The following is an 18,780-nucleotide window of genomic DNA, read 5'->3' as shown; positions in this document are numbered from 1 at the left end:
ATAAAACACTTCACAACCAGCTACAGGCAGGCAGACAAATACTGTGCATCAATGAGGAAACGGAGAAGAACTATGGTAGCATAAACCTTCCCTCAGAACAGCAATACTTATACTTGTGCTGGGTGGGATGGATCTGTGGACTGGACATTTTGGGGTAAGTTAAGAGAAGAAGTTTGAATGTTTGTCAACTTAGTGAAGATGTAGAAAGATAACCAGATGGCCCCCTACATGACCTGTGTATGTTGCATATGATCCTTTGAACCAGGAGGCTGCCATGGCTGAGTGAATGACAACAGCCATTCAGAGGAGATTTAGCCATTTTAACCCATTTTTTGTGGGGGAATGATGATGATACATGCTACAGAACAAGAACTAGATTTTCAAAGACTTGGTTTATTTATTTAAGGCAGGATGCAAAGACATTAGCATGAGTCTAGTCAAAGCAAGGGTAAAACTGGTGACCTTTTCCAACGTTGCTAGAAGCAGCACGTGAGAACAAGACATCATTTCATCTGGACGTCAGCGTTCTCAGAGTTGTTTCACAAATCAGGCTTAGGCTAATATGGAAATGCAGCCAGGGAACTAAAATCTAATACCAACTATCCTTTTTTGATCCCTTAGTAGTAGTGATTTTATATTCTTTCTAAAGGTTGTCTTCCTGGTGACAATCCCTTTTGGTAAGCAGACTTGTGGAGTTTGGTGCTTCATCAATAGACGTACTGGACACCTGAAGAGGGCAAAGGTGTGCAAAGAGTTAATACAACCTTTACCCCTACAATATGCTCTGTATTCTATAGGTCATAAGAATTCATTCCATCTTTTTGCCCACATACAAACCACATTCTGAGAACCTCTGGTATACTCTGGATGTGAAGAGAGCTCTAAAATTTTATAGTGAACATAGTAGGTGATTCAGAACAATGCGCTATTCATGGAGTACTTTCTGGAACCTAAGAAAAGTGCTTATGCATATGTCTGAATAACCTGTTTTAATTGGTGCCTCTCAAATACCAAGCCGGTAATTTCATTTTCTTTGGACCTGGCTGCTGAACTGATCCTTGTGAGAGCAGGTCTTTCCTGTGGGGGAAGAATACCAGAGTGATGGGTGCCATTTGAACTGGATCTGAGAGCCATGAAGAATGTGGAGCCATCAGCCTCACTTCTGCTGTCTTTTTCTGGTGAATAGTACTGGAGAGCACTATGAATGGTAATAAAACCCACAATAATGCTTTTGACAATGGGGGAAGCGCAAAACTGCAGCAATCCTTTATTCATTGCTATATCTGGAAGGAAAATTTCAGTACCTTTGTCTGGTCCCAAATGTAAACAGGTCAACTGATGGGTATACAGGGCCCCAAGTCTCCCCTAAAAGAGCTTGGGCTCCACTCTCCCAGGTCTATTCTTTACCAACTTGATCTATCTTTCATGTTTAGCTCCCCTTTTGTGTAGATTCCTGTCTCCCCAAGAAGAATGGAAATTGGGCTCCTGTAGAAGGAGCAAGGATTTGGTACCTCTCTCTTGCTCATTGTTATAAGCCCCTGCTGAAAGCATTGTAAGATATCACAAGGATGCCTGTTGATCAGGATCGGAGCTGGGGTTGTTAGGGCATAATTGATCGCACTGAGCTCAAGCCACTTGATATGGTGTTGGAGCTCAGTCAGGGAACATGAACAGACTGAGCTTCTGAAATGGCCACTGATTGTCACCACCAACCCTGACATTCTGTGTCCATCTGAGTACCTAACTTCTTCTAGCCACAGAGAGAGCGAGCATGTTCTCTTTATGCTCCTTTGAGCACTAGGACTAGGGAGGACACAGACTGTGGGCTAAGGAAAATGAAAAACTTCTTGAGAGGAAGTACATAGAACTTCACCCACAGCAGTACATCAGTCCAGGAAGCCATCAGAGTCTTCAAGATGTAACTGGAGAATTGATGACATTTGTGGTATCTTGGGCACCAGCTCCAGCTAGAGAAAACAAAAAACAAAAGCCACTTTGAAAGTTGGCATCTAGGACTTCCCCAGATGTAATAAACTGTGTGGAGTCATATGACTCTTAGTAGTATTGACAAATCCATGTTGTTCCAGAACATGTGTAATAAGTGCTTTGTGAGTCTTCTCCAGGAAAGGTGCTCTGATGAATAGGTAATTTTATAATGGGAAGCTGGAAAGAGTTCATGTATAGAGGAAAACCAAAAAGATAAGTAGCACTTTGGTAAAACACTTTTAAAGAAGTAGGTAAAACAAAAAGTAAAAAGCAGGATACTGAGGAGGTTGTCTTTTGCACATGAAGTGGACAGATCTCTCTTGAGAAAGTTATAAAGTAGTATGTAGATAAAAATTCTCTGACTGGGAAATGGGTGGTCTCCTCCTGAAATTTTAGCTTTTGGAGGGAGAACTTCAGATTGAGTACTGCTTTGTTGTTGGAATGCTTGGATTAGAGTCCTAAACCTAAAGAGTCCCTAGGAACTCATTTGCTCCAAGCTGAAACCCAGTGATATATTGCTAATTACATATGGTGGTATTTCAATTGGTTGGAGGAAGTAAATGGTGTCAGTAACATTGGATTTGAAGTTGCATTCATTTCTAAATAGTAATCCAAGTTGGATGTGTTTAAGACCCATGTGCCTGACATAATATGAATCCAAAACATGAACATTTCCTGCAGCATGCCCCTTTTGTGGGGGAATTACATATGACTGGGTCAGCGTACGGTCATGCTTGCTTGAAAGGGCAAGAAAATGCTTTGCATCTCTCTCTCTCTTTTTTTTAAAAAAGGTACATTTGATTTTCTTGGTGGTTTGATAACCCTCCTGTAAGCCTTAGCTGATTGAAAGGTATGGCAGGACCCACAGCAGGGTCTATTTTCTTTTAATTATGAAGGTAAACAAGGTTTTTAGATCTCCCCCACCCCCAGAAGTTTCCATGGGATTTTTATCCATAGGGTTACAGAGCATTCACCCCCGTGTACTACACAGTGACCAGTACCTGCTCTCCACAGCTTTAGCCAGAGCTGGTGTTACGACACTGAATGATAACTCATTGCTCTTGCTGTCAACCTCAGGCCAGCCAGGGAAGCACACATCATGAAAGGATTTTTAAACTAGAAGGGGACACGAACGTGCCAGCATAGCTATAGTGGAAAATGTGGAGGCAGCAGATGCCTGAAAGGCTACTGAGCTGGCTGGCTGGCTTTATGTGTTATTGCCACATCTTTGGTGAGAAGGTGGTATCCATATTTGGGAATGTAACCAGATCAAATTTACTTGTGCATGGTATCATCTCTTTATCACATTTTCCAAGGTTACCAGACATTCCTATTTACCCTCCCTCATAATACAAAAGCAATGGGACATTCAATAGATAAATATTGTATAAGTAAAATACAAGCAGTCCCCTTAGGCTTTTGTTCTAGCTGTTCTCTCCCCCCACTGTTCACAAAAGTCAAGCATCTGACTGAAAAGGCAGAATGGAGTCTGTGGGTTTTGCTGAGAGTTGAGATTTGCACAATTAATGAGGATCCTTCCCCAACAGAATTCAGGAGGGATTCTATATTGTGCCAACCTCTACAAACATATGTCTTTATGAGTAGCCACCTCTGCTCTTCAAGTAATAGTAGTATTCAGAAAAGCCAACTTTGAGTAAATCTACCATCTCTTTCCCTATAAATCCTAAGTATAACTGGGTAAAAAAGAAAGAGCAAATTACAATATAACCAAAATCTTGTGGGGAGAGCCCTTGTTTCCAAGTAGCTTGTGTCCATGTCCATCACTTTAAGTCTCCTCTGAAACCAAGTTACTCTCTCAGTTCTCTGGCTGTTTAAATTTTGGCACATTAAGTATTTATAACCCAAGTCAGTTCTCATGAAAATTTTTGTACTGGTCAGCAAGGGGATAAAATGCCTGCAGCCCCAGAAGTACAGTATCCCCACAAGCAACTATCAGGCTTCAGCCCCCACAAACCAGAGAACCCAAGTAATCATTAGCTCTTCCATGCATGAGCCACTGTGCTGAATGCCTAATTTGCCAATGCTTTGCTACCCCCCTCCCCGCAAACCAGAGGTCCACACCACGATGTGCAGAGTCTAGGTTTTCCCAAATTTACCTCTCTTCAGATCCTATGCAGAGAGCTCACAATGGTCTCGGGTGACTTTGCAGCTCAATGATTTTCACAGCAGCAAGTAATTTAGGAAGCTAATATTAGCTAGGTATAAAAGTTCAGCTCAAAGAAAAAAATATACTGATGTTCAGGGCTATGGTGTAGTTAACTTGCAGCAAGCGTTGGGTATTACATGAGAATGGACTTCCCATTATCACAGGCAGGTGTTATACAGGATGTCTGAAACAGGGAGTAGAGTGTGCAGGGGAAATCTAGAACAGGGCACTCACTTCCAAATGCAAGACGCTTCACTGTGGGTCAGAGTTTAGGGGGCTTGATTAACTGGTGCAAAATACATAATGGCCATACTAGGTCAGACCAATGGTCCATTAGTTCAGTATCCTGTCTTTAGAGGTAATGAACAGAAAAGGGTAATCAAGTGATAGATCCCCTGTCATCCAGTCCCAGTATCTGACAGTCAGAGGCTTAGAGAGACCCAAACCAGGAGGTTGCATACCTAACCATCTTGTTCTAATAGCCACTGGTAGGCCTATCCTCCATGAATTTATCTAATTCTTTTTTGAACCCAGGTCCAGTTTTGGCCCTCACAACATCCCCTGGAACCAAGTTCCACAGGTTGATTACACACTATGTGAAGTAGTACTTCCTTTTGTTTTAAAACCTACTGCCTATTAATTGCACTGGGTGAGCTCTGGTTCTTGTTATGTGAAAGGGTAAATAAGACCTCCGTACCCACTTTTCCACAACATTCATGATTTCGTGGACTTCTATCAGGTCCCCCCACCTCCTTAGTCATCTCTTTTCCAAGCTGGACCGTCCTAGTCTTTTTATTCTCTCCTTGTATAGAAGCTGTTTCATATCCTTATTTTTATTGCCCTTCTCTGTAACTTTTCCATGTGAGAGGGGGAGACCAGAAGTGCACACAGTATTCAATGTGTGGGTGTACCATGGATTTATATAGGATTATGATATTTTCTGTCTTACCATCCCTTTCCTAATGGTTCCTAACATTGTTAGCTTTTTTGATTGCCACTGCACATAGAGGAGAAGTTTTCAGAGAACTATGTACAATGACCCCAAGATCCTTCTTGAATGGTAACTGCTAATTTAGACCCCCATCATTTTGTTTGTGTAGTTGGGATTATGTTTTCCAATGTGCATTACTTTGCATTTATCAACACTGAATTTCATCACTGTGTTGTCCAGTCACCCAGTTTTCTGAGATCCCTTTGTAACATTCCACTATCTGCTTTGGACTTATTTGGAGTAATTTTAGAACTGCAAGTTTTGCCACCTCACTGTTTACCCCCTTTTCCAGCTCATTTGTGAATGTTTAACCTCACTGGTGTCAGTAAAGATTTCTGGGGGACTCCACTATTTACCCCTTTCCATTCTGAAAATGGACCATTTATTCCTACCTTTTGTTTCCTGTCTTTTAACCAACCAGTTATGGTCCATGACAGGACCTTCCATCTTAACCCATGACTGCTTAATTAGTCCTTCACCAAAGGCTCTTAACTACAAAGGCTTTCTGAAAGTCCAAGTATGCTATATTCACTAGATCACCCTTGTCCATGTTTGTTGACCCTCTCAAACATACAATTTGTGGATTCTTCCACTTGTGAATACAAAGCTTTAACAAAATGGCATTATCTCAGCTGGACCCTACCCATAGGGCTCAGTCCAGCTGCTCCAAAAAATCCTGACATCAACCCTTCTAAAATGCTTGACAAGACGGCTGTGTGTACATAGTGATATTGTTTAAGATGGAGAAATCTCCATTTCCACTAAGAGAAACTCTAGCAGAAACTCAAGATCCTAGGAAGCAGCTTGGGATAAGTTTCCCAAGTTTCAGTCGTGCAAGCAGTTTCACAAAGTTATCACAAGAATATTTTGTAACCAAATCACAGAGGTTACCACCAGCACCTGCTATGATGAACTGAGACAACATTCCTTACATGTAAGGTCTCTAAGTTTAAGTGCTTTTTCACTACTGATAAAAACCAATCCAACTGCGCATCTACTCCCTCATTTTAAGGATCTTTAGTGTGAATCTCATCTTAAAGTTTAAGAAAGTTGTTTATAGACCTTTCCCCATGAAAAGATGGTTTAGATCTACACTCTGAAGACTAAATTATTAAGGTTGAAAATATGGGGAAACCTACAACAGATCACTAGGTTATTCAGAGTTCAGTCATCTGTGGAGGCAGATCAGAGCTTGCCTCTGAGGCCCATTATTCAGTGATTCCTGATTTTGGAAGGAGACCTCAGCACAACTTGCAGTATGAAGTCATGCCTTTTAAACTCCACTAAATTAATCACAGACTTCACCCTAGCTGGCTATTGGCAGCTGAAGCTACTCCACAGCTGAATGGCTAATGTGATCACTGGGCTACAGAAAAGTAATTCGGAGAGGAATATTGGTTTAGTGGACTAAATACAGGGTAGATCAAGGCTTAGTACATTCTAATTCCAGCTCTAATCACAAGCCACTTAAACCTTTTTTATTTCCTCCTCTAAACTGGAGATTATGGAAGGAAGTATTACTTTTTAATGCCAAGAATCACTGGAACACAGACAAACCCCCGGTGGGTGAGGGCTTAGCATCTCCTAGCTTGTTTACAGAAAAATGTAAACAAAATCAAGCCCCAGAACAAGCATCTGGGTTCCCCTTCTACAACAGAAAGTTTAGATCCCTTTATATAAAAGTTTCAGATTCTCCCCCCTTCCACCCCTATCCCCACACAATCTCATCAACTCTCTAGTGCAGATGCTCTATAGGATAATGTGAACACAATGGACATGAATTGTTCACAGAAAAAAAATGAGGGACAGTCCACGAAAAATGTTTTGGAGGTTCACTCAAGAGGTAGGGTCTGCTTTGAGCAGGACACTCCAGAAGAGAAAAAAGTGATACCATTCCACTGTGAGCCATATAAATTATCTCCCAATTCAAAAACCTAGAGAAAGTGTTCATATAACACCATAGCCTGTAGAAAGATTATATTTTTATTGGTTTCTTGTTTTACAGATTCAGGTTTAACTTTCAATAATAAAGTTAAATAAATTGATTCCTTAATCATAAAAAAACTTGCTTTACACATTATTTACATGTAGCCAGAGACCACAGCCACACGGAATGTCACAGCTATACAATGCACCTTCACACAGCGCAAGCCGGGGTCGGGGGAGCTAATTGCAATGACACATTCAAAGATCAAGTTGTGGATATACACAGTGTATTTGGCACAGCTCACTAAATCTTAAGGTCTGGCTCTGAAACAGGAAATACTAGCTTTAGTAAAACTATTCAGGAATTTGTTAAGGGCCAAAAACAGCTCAGGTAATGCAAGTCTTTTTTGGCAGTCTGCAGATTGGTGAAAAGATCAAAAGAAACACAGAATTAAGTCTCATTTTCCTGTTTTATTTCTGTTTACTGCCAATACCAGAACTGCTTGACAACCTTTTTTATGTTTACATGAAGGTGGTCTCTGCCTCAAGAAAAATTTAATTCACAATACCCAAGATCTCTCTTCAACAGCAAGTCATTCATCCCATCCCCAAAAGCTAAATTTACAATGTTTAGTGGGGAATTACAGGGACCCAACCCCAAGTAGGCATTGCATGTTAAATTATCCATCTTGTTTTATCATAGTAGAAACAGGGTGAACATCAAAAGCCAACCCCACAAATGAGATTAAATACACTGTACTGGCATTACAACCCATATGGAAGATCATCTTGACATCCTTGAAAGGATCAGCTGAGAGCAGTGTCCCTTTGTCTCACAAAAGACATGAAATGAGGCAGTTCACATTATTATAGGTTCTTTTGGGACCTGTAATAGGATATTAAAGGAGGGAGAGGAAAACAACAAGTAAAAAATGCTGATGCTAACAAGTAATATCTCTGCAACCTGCACTGTAACATTATAGCTATTCATGACAAAGCATAGTGTGTTATTTTACAAAAAAAACCATTAGTTTAAAACCTGACAGTTCCCTTTTTAAAAAGAAATAAAGATTTTTCCCATGTAGTGCTTTGCCAAGCTTCCCACCTTCTTAAAGAGAAAGCAAAAGAGGACTAAATCTCTAAGGAGGGGGACAAATCTGAAACACTTGTTCAAGAACCGGCTAACGATTCTATAAAGTCAAGGACAAAATAAAGGATATAGTTTCAAAACGACAAACATTCAGCAACAAACAGTACAGCTCTCTTTTTAGGTACTGCTTATTCTTTCATACTTAAAAGCATTTAGACAGATGACAATTTCAATTTAAGAGCTTTTATTTCAAGTGTATTTTCTATATTTAAATAATTTAATTAGGACATTCTGTGATGGAGGGTTTTTTTCCCCCATAACTGTCAGTTCTTTATGCAGATATTAACTTAATGCTGCACTCCTGGTTACATTGCTTCATCGTTCATGATCTCAAAACATGAAAAAATCATAATAAGAGCACTGTATGTTCACTAAATCCATTCCTTCTCTTCACTGCTATTTGCAGACTTCATAAACTCAGTCTTGAACATATCTAGTTCAGTTATGTATACTGACATCTGACGGAGACTTCCCTGAAATGTACACAATTAAACACTGTCTTATGGCTAAACAGTAATAAGGAAAGCACAGTGGCAATTTGTATTGTTCCTTAAATAGAGAATGAAAAATAGAATCAGCAACCCAAAATCTAAATTTAACTCAATCTGAGACTGCTTTATCCAGTTAGAGACTTAATTCACTTAAAAAGTTATTTTAAAAATAGTACCAGATCAGTGCAATATAAAAAGTCATTTATAATAATTATGTTTTGGAAATCTCAATTTATGTCATCTCATCAACTATGGGTGCTCAATTCAGTGTCCATTGAACTCAACAGGAATTTGGCTTCGCTGGGTCCTAGAGAAAAGGGAAGATCTCGGGCTATAGGTACATTTTTAGAAGGCTTTTGCTTTTAAACATCCTTGTCCCTCCAAAAAAAAAAAAAAACCACAGCCCACCCTGGATATTTCATAACAGACTGCTGCTTAATGCACTTACTCCAAAATAAGGTAATGAAAGAATCTGTGGCCTCTTCAGATTCCGGAAACTTATTACCTGTGCTTTTTATCCTATTAGATGCTTTGTCTTGTCAGCGGGTAAGCTGGAACCTTTTCATTCCATTTTTATGATCACCAGAATAGTTACCGATATACGCAATACACACACACACACTTAACATATTTGAAGATAACCAGGCCAACGGCTCTCAAGTGTTCATCTATGAGGAACGGACGGGCATATAATGGCAGACAAGTCTCCACTTTTCCACTGAAAAGTGCCTTCAATGTATGTGGCAACATCTTATATTGCCCTGTAGTTTTCACAATGATACTATGAATGTTTCCCCTTAGCAAAGAGCAACATTATTCTTACATAACATTTTGGTCACTGGAAAGAAAAAAAAGACAAAGGTGGGGGGCATGAAGCATCTGATCAGCTCTGCTTAAAATGTATACAAGGTCATTTGCACAAATTAACAAACCTGTGCGTTTCCCCCTTTCTGCAGACGGATTCTCACTCACTCACACGCACAGACTCTCTAGAAAGGTAAGACACTTTATTGAGTTTGTTGATAAATTAAGAAAATTACTATGAACCAGACTTGTACAGATCACAGGATGCTTGTAAACAGAGATACTGGATCCTTTCCATGGAAAGCCTGACAAGAGTGCTTCGCACTAAGTCATTTTCCCCAACGCTGCTCACAGGCTGCAAAGTGATGGAGAGCAGAAAAAAAATCTTCATAGCTGATGTTCAGATGTGAAGGCAAAGAACTGAGGAAACAAATTAGGAAGGAGCCATTAAGGCAACTATTTTATATAAAAGGAGTTTGCCCAGGCAAGGAAATGTAATTTCTGGTTAATTATCACAATCACAACAACAACGGTTAACTGAGCTGCAGAGTTCTGGTACCCCTCAAATAACCCTCATAATGAAGGGCTTATCTATATACAAACTGCACTGAAAATGCTAATTTGGGTGTAATTAACATGTTTTTTATTTTGGTGCAAGTTTGTCCGTGGACACTTACAGAGCACTGTGAAATAAGTGAGAGACAGACAGACTTATGCCAAAATAAAAACCGTGTTAATTACAGACAGGTTAGCTATTTCAGTGTAAATATGGTAAATTAGCGTGTAGAAAAGCCTTAAGAGACTACTTTTAAGCAACTTACGTAGTACCATTGCCATTCTATTGTCATACCCTTTATTTAAGGGTTCTTCTACTGGCTTCTGAAGTAGCCCACAAATAGCACAAAGAGTTGCTGCTTCCCACAACACAGAGAAATTTTCAAATATTTTCAAACCACAGAAGAAGAGTTTAAATCTTCTTGGTGAAAGTATGATTGAGCCCTTTTTCTATTAAAGCACTCAAAGACAATTAATGAAGTGTCTGTCAGTAGGAGTCCTAAGGTCAGACACACTTCTGCCTTCATTCAGAGTGCTCCTGGACATGGAATAACCCCAACACATCCACAAAGAATGCCTCTGATCCCATAACATCTCTTCAGTTAAATCTAGAAGACAGACAAGTAAGTATATTTTAACAACCTCCATGTGTAGACAGAGGGCAACAGAGCCTTACATAAAACTTAACTCTAAGTGAAAAAGTAAGTATCAACAGCAAGGCACATGCTCGTTATGAGAAAAGGTCAAACACATACAATTCAAAGACAACTTAATATCAGCTGTCACATGAAACTGATGGCTTGATACCTTCTCAACTATGAAGCCAGTGGTCTATTTCAGATGCTACTTAATCTTTTCTGAAGAACCTATCAAACAGGGCATATAACAAAAGGATTCAGGATCCTCCTAACTGAACTGGTCATGACACTTTTTAGAAGTTTTTTTGCACACCATGGTCAGAAAAGGAACTGAGGTACAACAATCAATGAACAGAGACACTGAAAACATATCTGTGCACGTAACTCCTATCTGGGTTTCAAGGGACAAAAACCTCTAGAGCTAATGGAGTAAATGCTTCTTGTAGGAGACAAGCAAAGCCCAAAAGCAGGGAACCAATCAATATTATCTCTAATAGGAGATGGTAAAAATTGATGCACTGAACAGATACTTTCTGTACAATCACCATCTTCAAGCAGAACTTAGGACTTGCTTTGTGTCTGCTGGAGGGATTTCAATCTCTTTCTTTCTGCACTACTTTAAAATTAAAAAAACTGTTAAAGAATGAATATATTCCAATCCGGTTCACAATGATTTATAACCAACTCACATGATCTCTGTTAGTCTGATGTGCCAGGGAAGGAATCCTAATGTGCTGTCCACAGGACCAAACTTCAAAATTAAATCAGGGTCAGGGAAACCTTTATTACCTACAAAAATAAATAAATTAAAAGAGAGGGAAATTAAGTAAATTTATAGGATTAGAGATTTAGACTCAGAATTTTAAGACTTATTTCACATGCAATATGCATGTGTTCATTTAAAATAAATACATAAAATAAAACAAATCACGTAAGAGACAGTAAAAAGTGTTAGAGAAAAGATCAGCCCTGCTCCTTTTTTCTAAAAGTAACTGGAGTAAGAGGTTGAGGCCATCATTGGTAAGAGTGGGCTGCTATGTCTTGCACCAGCTATAATTTGGGGACTTGGTTATATAGAAGACATGTTAGAATCCTACTGTGAAAAATCAAATTAGTTGACATATTGACCATGACATCACATAACACATCACAGAACTCTCCACAAAAAGCCCCAATCACTGGGACACAGCTGAGAAAAGTTAATGATTTATTACACAAAGAACTTTAAAAAAAGGCAGCCTGCTCTTAACATACAGGTTGACAGATTTTTACTATCTAGTGATCCCTGTGCTTTAAACACAAAAACAGGCATGAACTGCTTAATTTCTTGTACTTCGCCATTTGTTCTTAATGACTGTAGACAAGTAACAATATGTAGATCTAATAAAGTGTCAGTAGGAGTCCCAAGGTCAGATGTATTTCTGCCTTCATCCAGCCTCTGACGCCATAACGTCTCAGACAATACTTACCTCCTTTGAGATCAGTAGATGTTAAAAGGAGGGAATCATCATTACCCCCATTTTACAGATGAGAAAATGGAGGCACAGAAAGATGAAGTGACTTGCCAGAGTCCACTCTGCAAGCCACTGGCAGAACTGGGAATAGAATCCAAGTCTCCAGAGACCCAGTCCAGTGCTCTAGCTAGGCCACACTGCAATCCAGCTCTGTGGATTATATTTGTAAACTAGACTAATTCCATTTTAAGATGTTTGATAAAGTTGTAATTGCGGTAGTTTAAAAAATGCAGGACTATTAGAAGCAGGCTTAGCAGGGTTGTGTGGTAACATTTAAACTCCTACCCACACTACGCACTACAGGCTAAACTGTAATGCTTTGCCTACATCCATCTTGGACAACTCCCACATAGAGCCAACCATACTGTAGCTATGTCAGTCGTTTAACTAACTGAATGGCCCCATAGTAAGAAAATAGCTAGGCTTGGGTTTTTTTGGTATTAAATGTGAGCTTGGAATCAAATTGCCTTCATTTTTGGGAGTAATTCCATGTACAGCAAGAATCGGATCTGGCTCTTTCAAATTAGACACATAAGGATCGTCATTGTGGAAAGTACGACACACTAATTTCCTATTATGATGCTCTCCTGTTGTGTTAAGGGAGGAAACAGATGACCAAATAGCTCAGTTTTTCTTGCAGAGCTGAAGCCCTGCACCTAACATTGATAGGCAAGTCCAGAACAAAGACAACACCAAGCCATACTAAAAATCATTTCAAAACCTTCTGATGAGGGTAGAATCATCACTGGAGTATGGGTTGTTTGCCTACTCCATTCCTCTGGGATTATTCTGGTTTTTAGGATTGTGACACAGAACCTTAGGTATGAAAGTGGTTGACTGAGGCAAGCGTCCTAGCCTCTGGAAGAGTTAATCTCTGAAGGAAAAGAAGGGAACATTTCAGATTTAGAGCCATTGGGACTACACGGCGTTATACATAAGAAAGTCTTCTGTAGAGGGAGGGACAAGTCTGAGATATCTACTGAAATTATCTTGTGCTCCTGTTGAGTGTTTCCTTCTGCATTCCAGAGGCTGGAGAGAGAGTGTGGTGGCCTGATTAGCTGGACAGATTTTGTGTAGCAAAGGAATTGTAACTTCCAGCACACATCTTCTATACCTGAGCCATTGATGTGGCCCATTAAAAAGAGTTCAGGATGGAGAGAAGCAGTAACTAAACTCAGTTCCTCCATGTACTCTAGGAAGTTGGCTAGGAAGGACATGTAAGTCAGTATAGGATACAGCAATAGAGATCAAGGATGGGGAGAAAGTGCTCAGTGGACATGATCCTAAAGGCATCCTTAGTTTTAACTCTGCCCTGTAATAATGCCATGCAGAAACCAAACAATTCTGATTGCAACATCTGTGCTTGTAGTCATAGATTCAACTGATTTTTCATTTCTCTTTGCTCTTTCCACATTCCCTCTTGGTGTCATTACAGGGGAGAGTTGTTTAAGTGCCTTAACCGTACATTTTGCTACCTTAACATGTTTAGATTTCTTAAATTTAACCTAACCCCTTAGCATTCAGAATAACTAAACATACTTCAGAAATTCCTGGTTTTTACAGTGCTTGTGTTAGAGATAATTAAGCTCTACCTGTAATGTTTTTTTATTTCAGATATGTACACAAATTTAATTCCTAGACAACAACTGAGTTAAATTAGAGTTATGTCAGAGGTATTATGATGTCAGCAGTAAGCATATTCAGTTTGGCCCTAAAAGTCAAACCTGTCTTGTGTCCATAAAAGCAACTGTGCATCTACACTAAATTTTCAGCACAATTCAAGAGTAAAGCTTGAATTTTCTTTAGTTTAAAAAAAAAAAAAAAAAAGTTTAGTTTCCAAGTTCTAGTCAGTTAAAACTTAACAAAAATTAAATCTCTGCATCATGATGTTATTCTGTAGTTTGGCTGCTCTCATTTGAGGTAAGTTAATTTGAATGTGAAGACAGCCTTTAATACATTCAGCTGACTCAGTCGCACTTCTCTCCTTCCTTCAGAGGGAAAGGAGTTTGAGAATCCCATAAGACACACTGAGATATGAAGACTGGTGTTGGAGAGACTATACAGGACACAGACAGGAGGAAGACTTGGAGGGGAGGAGTTAAATCGAGCTTTGAAGGCATAGAAGAAACTGACACAGAAGGTGAGAGGAAGCCGGTGGGATATAATGTTTTCAGAGTGGTCTGCAAAGAGTTTAGCAGCATCTTCAAATGGGGCAGAACTCGGTGAAATTATTTTGACTAATAGAATTTTTGCCAAAAAAAGAAAAACAAAAACAAAAAACCCCACCCCACCTTGGGGGGAGTGGGAGGGGAGGAGAAGAAAGTGTGCTCTGAAGCTATTCTCAAATTTGGGAAATAGTTTAGGCTGAAAAACATTAAAAAATTTTAAGCGTCCACATTTTTTTCAAAATGTCACTTTGAGTTGACATTTGAAAGGTTTTCAAGCTTTTGTTTAGTTGAGGGGAAAAAATGAAAATTCCATTTTGGTTTAAAATGAACCATTTTTTACTCCCAAACACTGAAATAATAATTTTTTAAAAAATCAATTATTTGCTCAGTTCTGTGACAGGGACATGAAAAATGTTATGATTTAGGCTATATATTATCAATATGTGGACAAAAGTTCTAAAATTGTCATCAGCGCTGAGCTGGAGATCAAATCCAGATGTAAATCCAATGCCATTCTGATCCAAATATGCCTGTTACAAACTGACTTATTAGCACATAGTATTCCCTCCCTGCCCCAGGCACAATATAATACTTACTACTTAGTAAGTTGTCTAAGACATTCACATCCAGGTCTGTACATTTTCTTTGCTGTTGTGCTACCAACTGGCAGAAGTTCTGAGCAGCTCTCACTATGTCTGCCTTTCCATCTTCTGGGGACAGCACCTTCAGTGTAGATTGGCAATTTAAAACTGCAAGTACAAAGCACAAAGTTGTTTTAAAAGCAAGTGATCTTTTGCAAGAAAGGGTATTTGTTTACAGTTCTAGGAGGTTGATGAAAACTAGTCAGAGAACAGGGACAGGAATGCAAGTTCCTGTATCAGTAACAAAGCTTGCACATCTTGAAATCTCACATTTTAAGAAGCAATGCACTAAGCATTTCTACACAGTGTATAAACATGTATATCACAACTACATCTTTTTAAAAGTTTATGGTGTTGATAGCCTCCAGGTTTGTTACCTTAACTTTGTATTTCCTACAGTTTGACCTTAGGACATCTTACAGGGATCTTGGAAGTGCCTAAAAGCCTACCACTCATAATTTAACGGTGTCATTAGTCTCAGGCCAGTTTCCAACCTGTGACGCTGGAGGCCAAGGCCACTCCAGAAGGCTGCATTGGCTCTTGCTGCACATGACTGCTGGAAGCACTCTGCCAGAAGGCTAGGACACTGGGGAGTGGGGTAGGGGAGAAAATGGAGGGATCACCTGGGCTCCAAATGGAGTGGCAAACAAGAGTGAAAAAATGGAACGCATAACAATAAAAAACAGAAGGATAAGACAAATGAAAGAAAGAACAGACAAAAACAAGGAAGCAGCACAAAGAACAAAATAGGAGGCAGGATGTGACCATTCCAGACACAGCATAATGAGATATGGGTGAAAGGCACAGACGGGATCTTTAAGAAACTCATAATACATTTATGATTTTGAAGTATTTGGCTGCAAGTAACTGCTTTACAAGAGTCTTTGAAAAGGCTATAAACAGAGAAATTAAGAAACAGACAACAAGGATTATGAGGCTACTAGGGAAGACAGCCACTAGTTTTTAAGTCTATATCACCAGAATAAGTAAATGGAAGAAATCAAGGCAGGGTACCCACAAGCTTCTTGCTAGTTGATGTACTTGTGGCCCATTTTTGAAAGAAGATGCACATTCCACATTTCTTGTCCGAGGGTGAAGAAAGATATTCAGTCACAAGTTCATCCATGAGGGGCAAACTTTGTAGTGGGCCTCAACTGGCTACCTGCATCCAGTGCATTTACCTAAAGAACCAGGAATACAGCTCGGAATCATTAAATATGCTTTGTATGGTGTGTAACAGACCATGTTTATTATTTAGGTTCTCAGACTCAGCCACGGACTACAGAGCACTTGCTGGTAGTCCATGAAGAGTTATGTGGTCAGATAGCTCTGGCTCTCTTGGTTTTCAGCTGCTTTCAAGGATGGCCAGGTTCTTCTGTGAAAAGGAGAGCCTGGAGGCTTGCAGAAGCACCCGGAAACAAGATGGGACCAGCACAGCTATCCCAATACGGGCTGCTGCAGAATATACACATTTGAACCTTAAGAGAAACAGGATAAACATCGCTTGGCTGGACTTGTACTCTTTAGCACAAGGCAGATTTCAATTCCCCTCACTCTCACAACCACATCTCTTGAAACATATACAGATGGTCCAAGACCATCACTGGTGCCCCAGTACCCCTTGTCCAACATCTGATTTCAATTTCTTCGTAAGAAGAAAGAGGTCCCCATAATTAAGGGGACGACACCCAGAGAATGTTTAGCAGAATGAGAGGTGTACACTCCCAAGGACCTCAAGATAGCCCTGGAATCCTTGAAAGAGTGCACGGTGTCATCTGTCTTGTAGGAGAATAAGACTCACCCATCAAAGGGCAAGTTCTCAATAGCTTGCTGGATGTCCAGAGCAATCCCAGAGTTTTGCAACCAGGGATCCCTCCACATAGTTTCCACCGAGGCCATGACTCTGGACAAGGTAAAATCAAAAGTGGACTGCAGGGAAGTTTTGGCCACCAAACAGGCTATTGCAACAAATGCCTGGAACTCCTCACATGACGCCTCGGGCAACTAGTCCTCAAATTTAGCCATGGCTGACAATTGAAAAAATCATACTTGGCCAGCAAAGCTTGTTAATTAGCGATCCTCATCTATGCAGACAATGGGGTATAGATCTTCCTGCTCAGCAGATCCAACTGCCTGGAGTCTGTCCTTGGGTGGTAGACTTGAACGTACCCTGCCAGGCCCTGTCATTTACTGGCATTATGACCAGGAAATTTGGGGCCCGATAGGAACAGAACCCTTCAAATACCTGCATGGCAACAAAGTAGTGCTCTTCCATGCATTTCACCATCAACAGTCCCAAGGCCGGTGTTCTCCACAGGGCTGTCACTGTCTCAAGGAGTGTATCGTTGACTGGGAGGGCCATTCTTCCAGGGACAGCAGGGTGTAAAATGGCTAGTTTATGCATGTTCTCTTGGAGGAACTCTGCCTGGATGCCAAGGGATATGGCTATGCAGAGTAAAAGGTCCTGGTACATCTTCAAGTTCTCCAGGATAGAAGGGGAGGACAAACCAAGCAGCACAGCATTGTCCAGCAATGAGGACAAAGGGCAAAATAAGCTTTTGCTCCTGGAAAGATATGCCCAGGACGGAGGACTCCAGCAATTCCGCAGGGAGGAAGACCGCCAATGCCTGGGCCTGCGGCTGATTCAAAGCCACCACTGTCAACCTGGCATGACTTTGGCTTCAATCAGGACGAAGAGCAGGATCTCTGTGAACAACAAGCATCCTACTGAGTCCAAGGACACGGATATGGGTAGGGCACTGGTGGCCAGTAGGGGCCAGGCCAGGGAACATGATCCCTGCCACAGGTCACATGCCAACCCTGGGAGTCAAACTGATCCATTGGCAGTCCCTTGAGTTCCTCAGCTGATGTGAAGTGGAAAGATAACTCCAAATTGGAATCGGAGCCCTAGAATCTCAGCAACATGGGTAGAGCGACGCACAAGGGAGCCAACAGGCGGTCCGATTCATCCGTCAGAGAACGAGGAGGGAATCTGTGATGAAGACAGTACCATCTCTACTGAGCATGCTGGTGTCATAAGCAGTGTCAGTCCTGGTGCAAACATCAGTACGGAGAGCCCAAATGTGTCAATGCCGAGGGTGGCAAGAGCCATCATGGGAGCACTTGCAGCACCAAATGTGGTGGGGCTGAAAAGGGTCCCCAGTGCTGAGGTCCTGTTTCCCAATTCCAGTATAGGTGCCATTCCAACCACAGGAAGGGGAAGGTCTGGATGCAGTGGCAACAGACATGGAGGTTCAGCAGCTTGCTTAATTGGAGGGACCATAGGTGGTGCAGCCCTGGACCAACGGTTAGATTCAGAATGAAAGGCAAGAGAAGTCTGTAGCTGACTGATAGAGACAATATGGACACAGTCGATACTGGCATCTCCCTCAGCAGTACTGGACTCCAGGGGTGCCCAGAGGCCGGAGTCAACAGTACAGGGCTTCTGCCCTTCCCGCTCAGTATTGGGGAAGGGTCAGAGGTACCTGTGCCATCCTGCACACCAGAACCAGCCCCATGCCAGTCTGTGCTTTTCCTGTGGGAGGCAGAGCAGTCACCCCATGACTTGGAGTGGTCCCATTTGGTCTTATGAGACCTCTTCCTTGGCGCCAATAATGGAGAACTTCTAGCTCTATCTCTTTGATGAGGTGTCTACACTGGAACGAGAGGCAGCAGCGCTCTCCAAGCCTGAGGGTGAGCTTTGGCCTGAGAAAGGCCTTGGTATGGGATCAGACCGCATGGCCAGTTCA

At 41.0% G+C, this 18,780-nt stretch overlaps 1 protein-coding gene across 2 annotated transcripts in view; it reads right to left on the bottom strand.

Annotated features, from left to right (window-relative positions):
• Positions 1-373: 373 nt before the first annotated feature.
• Positions 374-18,780, bottom strand: part of NUS1 (NUS1 dehydrodolichyl diphosphate synthase subunit) — a 32,477-nt gene continuing 14,070 nt past the window's right edge. The window contains exons 3-6 of one of the 2 annotated variants that reach the window (XM_084624338.1): positions 14,987-15,139; positions 11,398-11,497; positions 1,878-1,967; positions 374-727 (exon numbers count right to left, since the gene is read on the bottom strand). In XM_084624338.1, the coding sequence (XP_084480464.1) occupies positions 583-727; positions 1,878-1,967; positions 11,398-11,497; positions 14,987-15,139 (488 nt within the window). In that variant the 3' untranslated portion in view covers positions 374-582. Of the gene's footprint in view, positions 728-1,877; positions 1,968-7,108; positions 9,936-11,397; positions 11,498-14,986; positions 15,140-18,780 lie in introns of those variants that run through there. The other variant, XM_084624339.1, reaches the window with a different exon arrangement.

Source organism: Lepidochelys olivacea (assembly GCF_965140295.1).
Source record: "Lepidochelys olivacea isolate rLepOli2 genome assembly, chromosome: 3".
Taxonomy (NCBI): domain Eukaryota; kingdom Metazoa; phylum Chordata; order Testudines; family Cheloniidae; genus Lepidochelys; species Lepidochelys olivacea.
The sequence above is the reverse complement of the archived record's forward strand: the minus strand, read 5'-3'. Positions and strand labels throughout refer to the sequence as shown.